This window comes from Narcine bancroftii, chromosome 14 (genome assembly GCF_036971445.1).
Source record: "Narcine bancroftii isolate sNarBan1 chromosome 14, sNarBan1.hap1, whole genome shotgun sequence".
Classification (NCBI taxonomy): Eukaryota; Metazoa; Chordata; class Chondrichthyes; order Torpediniformes; family Narcinidae; genus Narcine; species Narcine bancroftii.
The window spans coordinates 36,939,728-36,955,307 of record NC_091482.1 but is presented as its reverse complement, the minus strand read 5'-3'; the positions used below and the strand labels follow the sequence as shown (position 1 = coordinate 36,955,307).

General features: G+C 48.3%; 1 protein-coding gene across 7 annotated transcripts in view; it reads right to left on the bottom strand.

Annotated features, from left to right (window-relative positions):
• Positions 1–2,880: 2,880 nt before the first annotated feature.
• The window catches only part of mmp28 (matrix metallopeptidase 28), a 136,195-nt gene continuing 123,495 nt past the window's right edge, over positions 2,881–15,580 (bottom strand). For 4 of the 7 annotated variants that reach the window (XM_069912121.1, XM_069912116.1, XM_069912119.1 and 1 more), the window contains 3 exons: positions 10,521–10,703; positions 8,208–8,375; positions 2,881–3,337 (listed from right to left, as the gene is read on the bottom strand). In XM_069912121.1, the coding sequence (XP_069768222.1) occupies positions 2,934–3,337; positions 8,208–8,375; positions 10,521–10,703 (755 nt within the window). In that variant the 3' untranslated portion in view covers positions 2,881–2,933. The remainder of the gene's footprint in view (positions 3,338–8,207; positions 8,376–10,520; positions 10,704–15,580) is intronic. The other 3 variants (XM_069912118.1, XM_069912117.1, XM_069912120.1) reach the window with 3 other exon arrangements.

Below are 15,580 nucleotides of genomic sequence, written 5' to 3'. Positions count from 1 at the left end.
CCTCTCCCCATGTGTAGTGAACTTTGTATCCTCTCCCTGTGTGTATTGTACTGTGTCCCCTTTCCCCATATGTAGTGTACTGTGTACCCACTCCCTGTGTGTATTGTACTGTGTCCACTGTCCCCGTGTGTAGTGTACTGTGTATCCTCTCCCCGTGTGTATAGTACTGTGTCCCCTCTCCCGGTGTGTAGTGTACTGTGTACCGACTTCCCATGTGCATTGTACTATGTCCCCTTTCCCCATGTACAGTGTACTGTGTACCCACTCCCCGTGTGTAATTTACTGTGTCCCCTCTCCCCATATATAGTGTACTGTGTCCACTCTCCCTGTTGTGAGTTGTGTGTTGTTGGGTGTACGTTGCGTGGTATACGGTGTGTGGTGTGCGATGCATGATGTATGGTGAGTGGTGTATGGTGTGTAGTGTACAGTGCGTGGGATATGGTGGGTGGGGTACAGTTCAGGTTGTACGTTTTGTGGTGTACATTGTTGTATGTACGGTGAGTGGCATACAGTGTGTGGCATATGGTGCGTGGGGTACAGTTTGGGTTGTATGTTGTGGGATGTACGTTGTTTGGTGTACATTGCGTAGTGTATGATGCATGGTGTACAGTGTGTAGTGTACGTTGTGTGGGGTATGGTGCGGGGTGTATGGTGCAGAGTGTACAGTAAGTGGTGTATGGTGTGGAGTGTACATTGCAGGGTGCATGCTGTGTGATGTACGGTGCGGGATGTATGGTGCAGGGTGTACATTGTGTTGTGTATGGTGAGTGATGTGCAGTGTGTGGCATACGGTGCATGGGTACGGTTTGGGGTCTATGTTATGTGGTGTACAATGAGTGGTGTACGGTGCGGAGTGTATGTTGTGTGGTGTATTATGAGTGGTGTACCATGCAGGGTGTATGTTGTGCGGTGTACCATGTGTGGTGCACCTTGAGTGGTATATGGTGTGCGGTAAACGGTGTGTGGTGTAGGGTGAGTGTTGTATGGTGCATGGTGTACAGTGCATAATGTACAGAGTAGTTTATGGTGCAGAGTGTATGGTGCTTGGTGTACGATGAGTGGTATACGGTGCGTGGTGTATGGTGAGTGGTGTACAGTGCAGGGTATACGGTGCAGGGTGTACGTTGTGTGGTGTTTTGTGAGTGGTGTACGGTCAGTTGTGTAACGTGCATGGTGTTTGGTGCCTGGGGTTCAGTTCGGGGTATACAGTGAGTGCTGTATGGTGCATGGTGTACAGCGCATGGTATCTGGTGAGTGGTGTACAGTGTGTGGTGTACGTTGCGTGGGTAACGTTGTAGGATGTATGGTATGGTGTACAATAAGTGGTGTATGGTGCGTGGTGTATGATGTGGGGTATGTGGTGTGTGGTGTATGGTATGTAGTGTACATTGCATGGTGTACAGTACATGGCGTTTGGTGCATGGCCTATGGTGTGTTGGGTACGGTTTGGGTTGTACATTGTTGGGTGTACAGTGCAGGGTATATGGTGCGTGGTATACGGTGAGTGTTGTATGGTGCGTGGTGTAGGGTGTAAGTTGTGTAGCGTACCACGAGTGGTGTACTGTACGTGGTGTATGGTGCGTGGCGTATGGTGCTTGGGGTACAGTTTGGGCTTTACGTATGGTGTACAATAAATGGTGTATGGTGCGGGGTGTACGGTGAGTGTTTTAAGGTGCATGGTTTATGGTGAGTGGTGTATAATTTGGGGTGTATGTTATGGGGGTACATCGTTGGGTGTATGTTGCGTGTACGGTGAGTGGTGTACTGTGTGTGGTGTATGGTGAGTGTTGTACAGTGTGTGGTGTACAGTGCATGGCGTACGGTGAGTGGTGTACCTTGTTAGGTGTATGGTGCGTGGTGTACAGTGTGTTGTACATTGTGTGGTGTACGGTGCAGAGTGTATGGTAAGTGGTATACAGTGCAGGGTGTACAGTAGGTGTACACAGTGTGGTGTACGGTGGGTTTCTACGGTGTGGTGTACGGTGGTTGTATATGGTGTGGTGTATAGTGGGTTACACAGTGTGGTGTATGGTAGGTGTGTACGGTGTAGTATACAGTGTGATATATGGTGGGTGTGTACGTTGTAGTGTACAGTGTGTGGTGTATGGTGGGTGTGTACTGTATGGTGGGAATATATGATGTGTGGTGTACTGTGTGGTGTATATTGAGTGTGTACGGTGGGTGTGTACGGTGGGTGTATACAGTGTGGTGTGCGATGGGTGTGTACAGTGTGGTGTACTGAGGGTGTATACTGTGTGGGGTGTACAGTGTTGTGTATGGTAGATTGTACGTTGGGTCTGTACAGTGTGTGGTGTACAATGTGGTGTACAGTGTGTGTGTATGATGGGTGTGAACGGTGTGGTGTGTACACTATGGTGTACAGTGTGTGGTGTATGGTGGGTGTTTACGGTGGGTGTGTACAGTGTGGTGCACAGTGTGGAGAATGGTGGGTGTGTACGATGTGTACAGTGTGTGGTCTACGGTGGATGTGTATGTTGGGTGTGTATGTTGGGTTTGTATTGTGGGTGTGTACATTGTGGTATAAAGTGTGATGTATGGTGGATGTGTATGTTGGGTTTGTATGGTGGGTGTGTATGGTGTGGTGTATGGTTGGTGTGTATAGTGTGTACCGTGTGTGATGTACAGTGGGTGTGTACATTGTGGTATAAAGTGTGATGTATGGTGGATGTGTATGTTGGGTTTGTATGGTGGGTGTGTATGGTGTGGTGTATGGTTGGTGTGTATAGTGTGTACCGTGTGTGATGTACAGTGGGTGTGTACAGTGTATGGTGAATGGTGGGTGTGTATAGTGTGGTGTACAGTGGACTTAACCATTGATACTGTCTCCCATCATTTCTCCAATCAACCAGGGTCATCAGGTTTTGGGAAATTGCACTTTAATCTGGAAACTCCTCTGACACCGGCCTGATCAGTCACGTCTGTGTCCGCACGGAGTCTGTCTGGTTCCTAAAGCGGCAGCCCGTCCACCCGAGGTCCTCAGCCCACTTCCCCCGGCCCAGCACTTTCAGTCTGCTGTTGTCAAACTTCCAGAACATCTCATCCTTGAAGAAATACGTCCGCTTATCATTCCAGGTGAAGACCCCGTTGATGCCAACAGGGATTCCTCTCCAGTCACCAAGTGTCCTGGGGTAGTACTGCTCCACCTTCATCGTTTCTTCATTTAGGACAAAGTACTTGGATCCTTTAAAAATCACCAAGTGACTGAGCGGGGGGTAGTAGAAGGCAGCGTCCGGGTGGCGAGGCAGCCCCATCTTCTTCACCTTCATTGGGTAGCCCTGATCCAGTTGATTGTCCATGTATCTCCAGCACCGGCCTCCTGGTCAAGAGGAACCGAATCGTTAGCCTGATACAAAACACGGACTCCACAGATCACACTGTGTCTACAGGGAGTAATGGGAAAACAATGTTTCTGGCCTGAGCCCTTCATCAAGGCACTGGCAAAAAGCAGGGGGACACCTGATTAAGAAAATGGTGGAGGGAGGAGGGGAGGAGAGAGGAAGGGGCAGGGAAGGAGCACAGGTCATAGATGGACATGTGAAAAGGTGAAAGGGAAAAGAGCTGAGAAGTGAGAGCAGGAGGGAGCAGCTCTGAATGGAGAGGGAGCTGAGGAAAGGAGACGGATTTTTTTAAATTTAGACATACAGCACGGTAACAGGCCCGTTTGGCCCACGAGCCTGAGCTGCCCAATTAACCAAAAATCCCCTGGTACAAACAGACAGCTCTGGATTCGAATCCTGGTTCCAATCGCTAGCGCTGTAATGGCGTTGTGCCCACCACTACACCAACCGTGTCAGGATAGGGAAAGAGGGATTTAACGGAAATTGGACAAGTTGATATTGATGCCATCTGGCTGGTGAGACCATGATGAAATTTGCAGCTGGCCTCAGTACGGCCGTGCGAGACGCCATGGGAAGATGTAGGTGGGGGAATGGAGTGCGGAATTTCAGTGGGTGACCACTAGGGGCCCTTCCTCTTGCCGCGGACAGATGGCCAATGAAGGGACGCAGTAAAGCTTGTGAATCTGTTGGGGTCATTTTAACTACATCAGGTGCTCCCGGTGTGCCACCCTCTCCTCTCCTCCTCCCCACCCCCACCACCTTTTTATTCAGGTGCCTGCTCCCATGAGACAATGGGCCCAGGCCTGAAGCATTGGTTGCCTGTTATTTCCTTTGGATGCTGCTGGGATTCCCCAACCAGTATGTTCCTCATTAACCTGCCCATACCTTCCATAAACAGCAGATGGCAACGCACGGCAAGAGTTCTCTGAAAGGCAACAGCTATCGTGACTTATCCCAGTTTCTGGGCCTCTCCTCCCTCAGCAGGACACTGACCCACTACCTCCCTGTAATGATAGTGGTCCTCCTGAAGCAAAAAGTGCTGGAAACACTCAGCAGGTCAGACAGTGTCGATGGAGAGAGAACCAGCCACAAAAGGTAATCTCCCTGAAAGAGCAGCTCCGTTTCTCTTCCCAACGTTGCCTTCCCTTTTCTTATATGATCTCAGGTCTCCAGCTTTTTGATTTCCAGCTGAAGCATGTTTCCCGACCATCATCCTGGCAGGGTTTGCAGCCCCACTCATTCCCACACATTTCTCCTGACTGCACCCCTCCCACCCGCCCGGCCAGCCTTCACCAACACCGAACCATGCCAGAAGCAAAGTACAACCTGAGTCTGCTGCTGGCAGTGGCACAGCTAAGTGGGGGATGCAGGGGGAGCGGCCGCTCCCCCTGAGCACCTTCTGCCAGAAGGCGCCTGTTTGGACGGTGCGCTCTCTACTCGGTCTCCTGTGAGGCGCCGGCGGCTGGGCCAGCAGCACATCACAGGACACTGAGCAGTGGGAACACAGTTCAAACAGGTGCCACTGTGGAAGAATGTGCTCGGGGAGGGGGAGTGGGGGGAGCAGTCTGGCCACTGACATCTGGGGAGGAACACCTTCGAAGGTATTGATTTCTCATTGGCTTTTAAAATTATAATGATGGTGAGAAAAGGTGTAAGTGTCATAGAAGTTGGAGGGTGGACACAACATCAAATTATAGGCTCCCCGTGAATTTTGAGTTATCTTTGGGTATTTCTTGGAACTTATTTTTGGAGCTTATATAGGCATTTTCCAGAAATGGTACATTTATTACTGAGTGATCAAGATGCAACATAACTCAGTCCGGACATACAAAATGATCTGATACACTCCTTATCAACCCAGGTTGATAAGACCGTGGTGGGTCTTATTAGTGAGAATGACAAGTCAGCGTACAGAGATGAGGTGCAGTCATTAACGGACTGGGGCAGAGCCAACAACCTGCACCTGAACGTTGATAAAACAAAAGAGATGGTTGTCGACTTCAGGAGGGCCTGGGGGGAGGGGGGGGCCACGCTCCACTGACCATTGACGACTCCACCTTTGAGGTTGTCTAGAGTATCAAGTTCCTTGGAGTGCACCTGGTGGAGAATCTCATTTGGTCCCTTAACACCAGCTAAATAGCTAAGAAAGCCCAGCAGCTCTTCTACTTCCTGCGAAGGCTGATGAAAGTTCATCTCCCATCCCCCATCCTCACTATGTTCCACAGAGGATGTATCGAGACCATCCGCATCACCACCTGATTTGGAAGCTGGACCACCTCAGACCATAAGGCCCTGCAGAGGATAGTGAAGTCAGTGGAAAAGATCATTGGAGAACCTCGAAGACACATACTCAGATGTCATCGATGGTCAAACTGAAACCATGCAAGAGTTTCTTTCATTCAAAGACAGGTCCAAAGAGATTATGAGAACTTGCGGTGAGGCAAATTCAAAGGTTGAGAAACTGGCCATCAACAATGCACTAAAATTCATGATCGCCCGTGACATGTGTTCCATTTATCCTAACCTGTCCACATTGGACAACATTTATATGACCTTACCAATAACTAGTGCAGTGGCAGAACGATCCTTCAGCCGCCTCAAACACAAAGTCCTACCTTCGTTCTGCAATGGCCTGGTTTGGCCTTGGTCTCCATTGGAACATGGTTGGCTACTGAGGGCGATTACAATTCTTTTCTTTGGCTTGATTACAATAAAGTAATAGATAACTGCTAAAATGAGGCCGAGATGAATGAGGCTGTTGTAGTTGCTTCATACAATTTTCATATGGCTTTGTTTTGTTTTCATTTTAAAATGAAAAATAATTAACATGTAAATGTAAAATAATTAAATAACATGTTTTTATGTTTTGATTTTAAATTCCAATAACAATAATGTACTTCCTTTAAAACTGTACCTTCCTTAAGTTCCTTGTGATTTGATGTTAAATGGAAAATAAAAATGTATAATGAATATGGCGAAATCACTTGTGTATGTAAATATCTTTGACATTGTATGTTGACCCTGCTGTCCATCTCTCGCTAATAAAAAGCCTTCAGTCTTAATGTGCATCAGTTTTATTAGCTACATTTCTGCTTCCTCAGAACATGGACAAGTTTCTGAAATTTGATCGCCTGGAAATCGACCCGAGAGAACCTGAAGTGGCCGACAAATGTGCTCTCTGGCATCGCTACTTTGAAAGATTCCTCGCAGCCTCCGCAGACGCAATCCAGGACGATGAAGACGAACTCCATCTACTGTTCTCATACATCGGGTACCAGGTTAACCGGATGGTCCGGGGCTGCCGAACCTACAGAGATGCCATGGACATCCTAAGACCAGTACAAGGTGAACGAGGTCTATGTGCGGCCCGGGGAGACATTCAACGAGTTTGTCAGGGCCCTGCACGAGCTGGTAAGAGACTGTTATGGCCAGGCTGTGAATGCAGAGCATCGTGTGCAGCTACTGATGAGAGACGCCTGTGTGGTGGGCATCCGCTCCGACTACGTGAGGCAGAGGCTACTCGAACACAGACTACCTCAAACCATCGAACTGGCGAACAGCCTGGAAGTGGCCATCCACAACGATGAATCATTCTCCAGTGAACACGCGGTCACCTCGTGGAAAGCAGGGGTGCCGCCATCTTGGGAGTCGGGATCGCAAACCCCTCCTGTTCCAACCTGATTTCCACCACCATCAGCGTCCTCCTGACATGCTATTTCTGTGGGTGGGGCAAGCACCCGAGGAAACATTGCCCTGTCAAGGACGCCACCTGCACCAACTGCCGGAGAAAGGGACACTTTGTCTGTTAGTCAAAGCAAAGCCCCAAGCCCAGCAGTATTGTGTGCAAACAGGGACCACTGCTTCTGGGAAATACACCCACGCACGCACACTATGGAGACCATCGACCACTATGACATCACTTCCGTCCTCTCCCTCATCGTTTCCAGTGATGACATCAGCCCCGCTTTTTCCTTCTTCTTCCATGCGGGCTGCCATCTTGTCGGACGACCGATGCCAACGGAACCCCTCAGACGATGAGCTGATGTTGGCATTGATAACTCTGGATCAATGCCAACCACATCAACTCTCCAGGGCCACAATGACCACCCAGGTAAACGGCCACCCCACCTCGTGCCTATGTAGCCACCGTCATAAAGGCTTTGAACAACCTGTTCACCATTTTCGTCCACATTGACAGGGGTTCATCCTTCATGAGTGAAGAGCTGCACCAATTCCTACAGTCCAAGTCTGAGAACATAAAGCCGGCTTTAAAATCCAGGAAAGATACACCAGATGTAGCAGGAAGGGCCAGAGCTAGCAAAATGCAAGGACTGGTCTGGAGGGGAGAAACTTTAATGTGGAGGGCATGAATGAGAGCATGTGGGGGCACCATTGGTGTAGAAGGGATGGCAGGGGTGGATAAGGGGGAGGGGATGAGAGGGAAGGGACAGGTGAGGAGGGGAGGGACAAATGAGGAGGGTAAGGGGGTGGGGGAGTGGAGGGGCCGATGAGAAGGAAGGTGAGGGGGAAGGGACAGATGAGGTGAGGGGGTGGGGAAGGACAAATTTGGAGGGTGAGGGGGAATGAGGGGCTGATTACAGAAGGTGAGGGGGAGAAGGAGAAGGGAATAAGGAAAAAGGAGGGGAGTGAGGAGGAGATAGGGAGGATTCAGTGATTGGTCATATCCACTGTGGCCTGTGACAAATTGGAACTGGGAGTGGAGAGCCAGGATTAAGGCAAGCAGGGGCCAGCAGGTGAAAGTGGCTGTCTCCGTGGAGCTCGTGTGACCTCTTCCCCATCCCCCCCCCCCGCCCACACACACACACACACCAAGCACCATCACCTCACCTCTGAAAAAGTAGAACTTCCCTTCCTTCTCTGACACAGCAGCTGCCTCAATGGCCGCAGGCAGGTCAGGCCAGCTCTTCTGCAATGACATTGGTCCTCTGCTGCTGCCGTCTCTCGAGAGCTTCCAGTAGTCTGCTCCCCGGAATATATAGATATTTTGTTTCATATCTATGGGCAGGAGGGAGAAGCAGTATAGTCATGTTATTTTCTCCTAGTGACCTCCACAGTGCATGGGGTTTGCAAAACAATACTCAAACGAGTGGTCTTAAAATCAAGAGGAGGCCATTTGGGATGGAGACTGTTCCTCCACAGAGGGCAGAGAGGATTTGGAATTCACCATTCAAGAGAGCTGTGGGGGCTCAGTTGCCAAATATATTTGGGACAGAGACTAATGTGGGTTTGGATATTATGGGAATTCTGGAATGTGCCCATTGGCTTTCTGCTAGCCCACTCCCTGCTCACCCCCTCCCTGTCTCCTTTCCTCCAGCTCTCCTTCCCTTTCCCTCTTCATTCAGAGAGCCATTCCCCCATTCCCACCCCATTTGCTGGTGTGCTTCTCCCCCTCCTCCTCCCTCCCACCATATTTTTCAGACATCTGCCAACATTTTGCTCTCACCTTGATGAAGGGCTCAAGCCTGAAATGTTGGTAAGTGAAGTTCGCTGTTTGACCTGCAGAGTTTCTCCAGCGTTGGGTTTTTTTTACTTCAGTCATGGTGTGTGCAGACCTTTGTGCTTTACTCCTGCGATATGGGATGAGTGCAGGTGACTGGCAGCGCAGTAAAAGATCAGCTAAGACATTTGAAGGGATATCAAGCACTGGGGGCCAAATGGCCTCTCAGCCAATGGAGTCCATGCCAGCTGTGCGCAAGAGAAATCTAGCTCGTCCCATTCCCTCCCTCTCCTCTGCCCCCAGTCACTCCTGCTGGGATGCTGTGAGAGCCATCAAACCAGTGCTGATCACTGCTCCAACAGTGGAAACTATCTCTGGGAGTTCACTGCATGGAATTGGGTCGCCCACTGAACACAGGCAGCATTGTCCTGGAACATCATTCAGCGCTACATAAATACAGGTGCTGTTGTTCCCTTTTTGCTGGTCTCATAGACACCCAGACAGAGGAAATTACTCTCTCACAACAGAAGGGGCAGCATCGTGGACACAGTAACTATGTTAATGTTTTAGGTCAGTAAAATCTTTCTACAGTTTTCTGTGCACTGTTGCAATCTCAACTGCTGAGTATTTCTTGAGTTGATTTCAATGTATTATCTACTAATCTAATTCATAAATTTTTTTAAAATTATGATTTGTTAAGCCTGTCTGAGAAGACAAGGTTCCCATTGCCAACTCATCCAAAAGTCAGCACTTCCTCTGGATCCCCCAGGAGGAGCATTGAGGATTTTTTGTTCATCCCTGCAGGGGATGTAATTGAAGGCAAAACCCTGACTGCTGAGTGTCAGCACATGTGTGGCTCAGAGACCTGTACCAGGGGGAATCTGGTCATTTACACAGAGCCAGGCTCACCTCACACTCAGTCACTGGCCATTCTCCCTACCCACACTCCCTGACCAGTCACATTCCACACTCCCTGCCCAGTCACTACCTGCCCAGTCACTACCCACATTCCCCACCCACTCTCCTTACCCACTCCCTGTTGAGTCACTACTCACACTCCCTACCCAGTCTCTCGGCCCAGTCACTGCCCAGTCATTCCCCAGACTGCCTCCCAGTCACTGCCCACATTCCCTATTAGATATTACATATCTAATATGTATAGGCATTAGATTGTCTGTGTCTGCATTGTGGAGAGAGGTGTGTGTGTGTATGTGTGTACATTTGTGTTTGTAATTGTGTAATTGTGTGTGCACGTACGCAAGTGTGCATGTGTATGCATGTGTGTGCCTTTAAGCATGTGTAAGTGTGTGTCTTTAAACGTATATGTGTGTGTGAGTGTTTGTCTGTGTGCATGTAAGTGGCATTGTGTGTGTGTGGAAGTATATGTCTGTAAGTCTATGTGTGTGTGTTTGCATGTATGTGTGTGTATGTTTAAATATGCTGTGTTAAGGTGCGTGTGTGTAACTGTGTGTTTAAGGGTGCTGAAGTGTAAGGGGGGAGCAGATGGGTGATTCCCTCATTCCCACTGAAAGGTACAGTGCTTTGTGCCTGCTCCAGTGGTGGTGCCTCCTGTAATCACTGTATAAATCCAAGCTCTTGGGAATCAGTGCAGGAGGGGGAGGATTTCCGTGAGATCCGGGGTGGAGCTGGGAATTTCGGTCTTGCCAGTTGCCTGTCAGGGTGGGCTGGAGGTAGACCCTTACCCTTGGTCAGGGTGTCGAAGTGGGTTCGGCAGTAGGATGGCTGCAGATGCTTGCCTTGAGACTTCCCAGGGTCAGCGTGCTCCGCAGGATTCTGGAAGGAAGTCAAGAGGTCCGCCAGCAGCTGGACTCTTGGTTGGTGGACAGGCTTCCCTGGAAGGGAGAGGAGGAAGATCACACTCCAGGCTGGAGATAGAAGCAGTGACACGGAAACAGACACAGTCACGGGGAGAACATGCAAACTTCACACAAACAGCACCCAAGGTGAGGTTCAAACCCTAGTTCTCTGAGGCAGCTGCTTAACTCACTGTGCCACCATGCTCCCTGGTCTTCCGGGTATTTCTACACCTGAGAAGTCACCTGTAAACCCCTGATAGAATCCAGCATTCCCTCCCTTCCAAAATGGCTTGTGTCTTGAGAAAGGCTCGAACCCATGACTCAGGTATGGAAGATAACCAAGCCACTGCCCATCGTCTCCTTCCCTATCCTCATTACTCTAGTCTGCCTCTCCCCGCCTCAGTCTTGATAAAGGGTTTCCACCTTAAACATCGACAATTCTTTCCCTCCCACTGAGGCCACTTGACCTCCTGAGTTCCCTCAGCAGATTGCTTTTTTTTAAACCTAAGGAAAATGTCGTGATTAAGCACTGCTCCAGCAATGGTCCCCACAGTGCCAGAACGCCCACTGGAGCTTGGCTCCATTACTTCTGCCTTCATGATGACAAGTTTATGGTCAGCACACAAGCACAATGTACTTACTGCAGCCAAAGAGGTTACATAACAATCAACCAGAATGATATACATTAAATTACCCCAGTACAGAGATATAATCAAAACAAAACCTCACAATTACAGTTAGGGCTGAAAGAAACATTCAGTCGATGAAATATTACAATAGTGCAGGCAAGCCTTTTTGTGGTCCCAGTTACGATCACTTGGGTAGGTTAAAGAGCCTGAGAGGAGTTGGAAAAAGGACTGTTCTCTAAATTAGATGTGGTGGACTTTAGGCTTAGAACCATAGAACACTACAGCCCAGAAACAGGCCCTTTGGCCCTTCTCATCTGTGCCAAAACTCTTTTTTTGCCTAGGTCCCACTGACCTGCACCCAGCCCATAGCCCTCCAATACCAGTGGTCACCTGTACTCTACATACTCACACATTTAAGGACATACTCTATAGACGGGGCTTTCACACGCGCACCTGATTATCTACAATTCTACGGCTCAGCTTCAATGTAATGCACACCTTGCCCATGACACATCCAGCAATGACCACTGTAGTGACCTGGCATAAACCGATATCCAGAGCTTGAACCACGAGGCAGAGAGAAAGAAATGTGCTAGGCATCGATGTTTTATACAGTTCTGAGTTGGGTGCCTAGCTAATAATGACCCTAGGAAATTTAAAGGAGCCAGTGGCAAGGTGTGCACGGAAGGGTAGCTGGAGTGCAACCTTGATTGACTTCTGAGACAGGGAGGACATGTGATCACCAGCAATCCACAATATTCCAGATAGGCAGAGAGGCCACATGTTTCTCCACAATCCAGGTATAACACCCACCAAACCTCCCGAGATTTCTTTGAATGTAGAGGCATTCTTCACATTTGTCTCGATGTGCTGGCTCCATGAACTTGAAGGAACTAACCCTCTCCATCAATGTCCCATCAATACAGACCAGCATCAACCTCCAAAGAATCTCCATGATGTAGACCTCTGTGCTGGGAGATTCAGGCACACACACAAGCCCACAGAAAACATAGAGCCCAGGTAATGGAGTGGAATAGAGAGAGGGGGAAAGCCAGCCATGAATCCATTGACCTATCTAGGGTATGGCAGCCAGGGCATGTGCCCTGGGTGCCAACTTGAACTCCTGAGCTGAACCAAATGCTGATCCTCACCTTTTGTCCCCGAGGTTGTCGCCCGCCAACCCGACCACTGATCCTGCCCCTGCTGCAGTGCTGCCCGAGTAATCCTGACATCTAACTGCCAAGCCCAACCACCTTGGCCTCGCTGATCCTACCTAGCCCTGTCCATCATGCCCCCCATCCCCGCCCCCCCCCCCCCAGCAGATTGTGTTTAGCTTCAGATTCCAGCGTCTGCAGATGGCTGCTTATCCCCAGACTACAGAGCTCGGTGAGCAGACCAACCTCCTTCTGATCAGTGAGAATCAATGAGAAAAAAAACCCATGAGATTATGAGCCAAGTGCACCAGTAACAATCACTAAATGCACAAATATTGTTCCGCGCTGAGTAAAATAAATATGATTATTATGTTTTTTACAAGAATAAGCAGATTTTAGTAGCTCAAACTGATGTTAAAGTGGTATTTCCCAACTTTCATTTCTGTGTATGTACCAGATAAAGTTACTTCTCCGCAGCCTTATGATAAATATATTTGAATGAGACACTGTGAAGTGTGATGGTATCAAAAATAAAATGTAAACAAGATCAGAGGGTCACATTCAGCTCTCATTCAAATATATGGACTGCTAACTCAATACCTGCAGGTTTCTCAATTGTGCATTTCAAAATGATTTGCTATGGCCAGGAAATGTAACCTGTTGCTCATATCGCACGTCCTTTGATTTCAGTGCAGTCGCAGCCTTAAACACAGCATTTTGTTATACGATTTTATCTTGAAAGTTATAAAACTTTCTCATGCACCATTTTGTGATATTTCTTAAGATAATCAGAAACATTCTCACTGAGCTAAGAAACAAGCTGCTTTGTAAACGATGCTACATTTGCATTTATGATGTCCAGTGTACTGCCTACTCTACTGTACTGTAGAGTGTCTGTCTTCAACCTGGCCTATCAGACACCAGCTAGTCTTAAAGTAGTAAATGCAATGAACAGAGAAGCAGCAACTTTACTTGCTGTCATTAAACAGTGGGCATAAATTCTTTTATTTTAAACACTCCTGACTAATGTAATGAGAGGCTGGAAATCTGCAGTAAAAACAGTTCAATTTCACAAGGAGGAGCATGATGCCAAAAAATAATGTGCCAATATTTTTTAGAATGCAGTTTAATGTGGATCAATGTGAGGTCATCCACTTTGGTGACAAGAACAGGAAGGCAGATTACTATCTGAATGGTGTCAAGTTAGGAAAAGGGGAGATCTCAGTGTCCTTGTTCATCTGTCACTGAAAGTAAGCAGGCAGTGAAGAAAGCTAATGGCATGTTGGCCTTCGTAACAAAGGAAGTTGTGTATAGGAGCAAAGAGGTCCTTCTGCAGTTGTACAGGGCCCTGGCAAAGCCACACTTGGGAGTATTGTGTGCAGTTTTGTTCTCCAGGTTTGAGGAAGGACATTCTTGCTATTGAGGGAGTGTGGCGCAGGTTCACGAGGTTAATTTCCGGGATGGTGGGACTGTCATATGTTGAAAGTTTGAGGCAACTGGGCTTAATTACACTGGGATTTAGAAGAATGTTTCTGATTGAAACATATAAGATTATTAAGGGATTAGACATACCAGAGGCGGGAAACATGTTCCCAATGTTAAGGGAGTCCAGAACCAGAGGCCACAGTTTAAGAACAAGGGGTGGGCCATTTAGAACAGAGTTGAAGAACAACATTTTCACCTTGAGTTGTGGATCTGTGGAATGCTCTGCCCCAGAAGGCAGTGGAGGCCCATTCTCTGGGTGCTTTCAAGAAAGAATTTAGATAGAACTCTTAACCATAGCGGAGTCAAGGGATATGGGGAGAAGGCAGGAACAGGGTACTGATTCTGCATGATCAACCATGATCTCAGTGAATGGGGAGGGGGGGGGGGGGCGGACACACACCATATCATGAGGTTTGCCAGAGTTGTAGGTGGAGCTTTCCGTGGCCGGCTGAGTCCAGTCCGAATTGTTAATAACGAGTGGCTGGCCTTGGAGATAGGGGGTTGTCTGGATCGATCGAGCCAACTCTGGTGGTAGGAACATAGACGGGAGAACTTGTACCGGAGGTGATGAAGCGGTTGGGAACATCGTGGGCACTGCACGGATGCCACAGGCCAACCATGGAGCATTTCAATTGATGGATGTACGACAGATTCCCTTTCTATTCCGATGGCGGAAAGAGTTTGCCTGTTCGGTCCTGAAGTTGGCAAGAGAATCCCCAAAGTATGATTTGAATTCAGTCGCAGACATGTCAACAAGGCGGACTATTAATTAATAAGCTCTTCTTATGTCACAAACAGCGATACCGAAAGAATTTTAACCCCCTCTCCGGATTGTACATGGGATTTTACAAAACTGATAACGAAATCAACCGCAAATCCCGGCTGTGGGATAATGGTAACCGCCTGTTAAAAGTGTCAGAATCAAAGAGCCACATTGTCAATGGCGCTCGGTCGTTCTTAAAGAGTAACGGGAATATTGATCGGGGAGCGAGATGATGGAGATGGCAGGGACGAATGGAAAAGGATAATGTTTAAGTGATTGGAATAAAACTCTGTTTCACACTCTGAAGGACAGGTGCATTGGGGTCGGGGGTTTGTGTAAAGGGCGAGAGTTCTTCTTTTCAACCGGTTTCTTCACACGTGACCGACCCTGGTTCGATGCAAATGTCCAGCAGCAGAAATGACATGGCCAAACCCGTGAGAACACTGTATTCTTGAATTATTTCTATAAAATGCGCTTTCATGTTAATCCTCGCATTTCTAGGTCTCTGCGCAGCGAATATTGCTCCAAACCTAGACTCTCCCGCCGGATTTGTAGGGATTTGCGCGCCTGACTTCGGAGCATACATTTTTTTCCCCCTTTTTAACGGAGCAGGGTTTCTCCTGTCGCCGGCAAAATAGTGAATATTATCCCATCAAGTGTATTCATTCCATACAATTGGCGCCTGAAATATACAGTATGGTCACAAGACAGGTACAGCGAATGCTTCTCAGCCTTGTCCAATGTTTGCCTTGCCACAAGGCATTAAAATGCATGTAGGTCTTTAATTTTAAAATGTCTACGGGTTTAAGATCAGGGTCACGTTCTTTTCCTTGAATGTAGTCGTTAGTAGGAGTTCAAAGGCTTTGCTGTCCCCTCTCCACTCAGTTCGAACCCTGGTGTATCTGGCAACCTCCG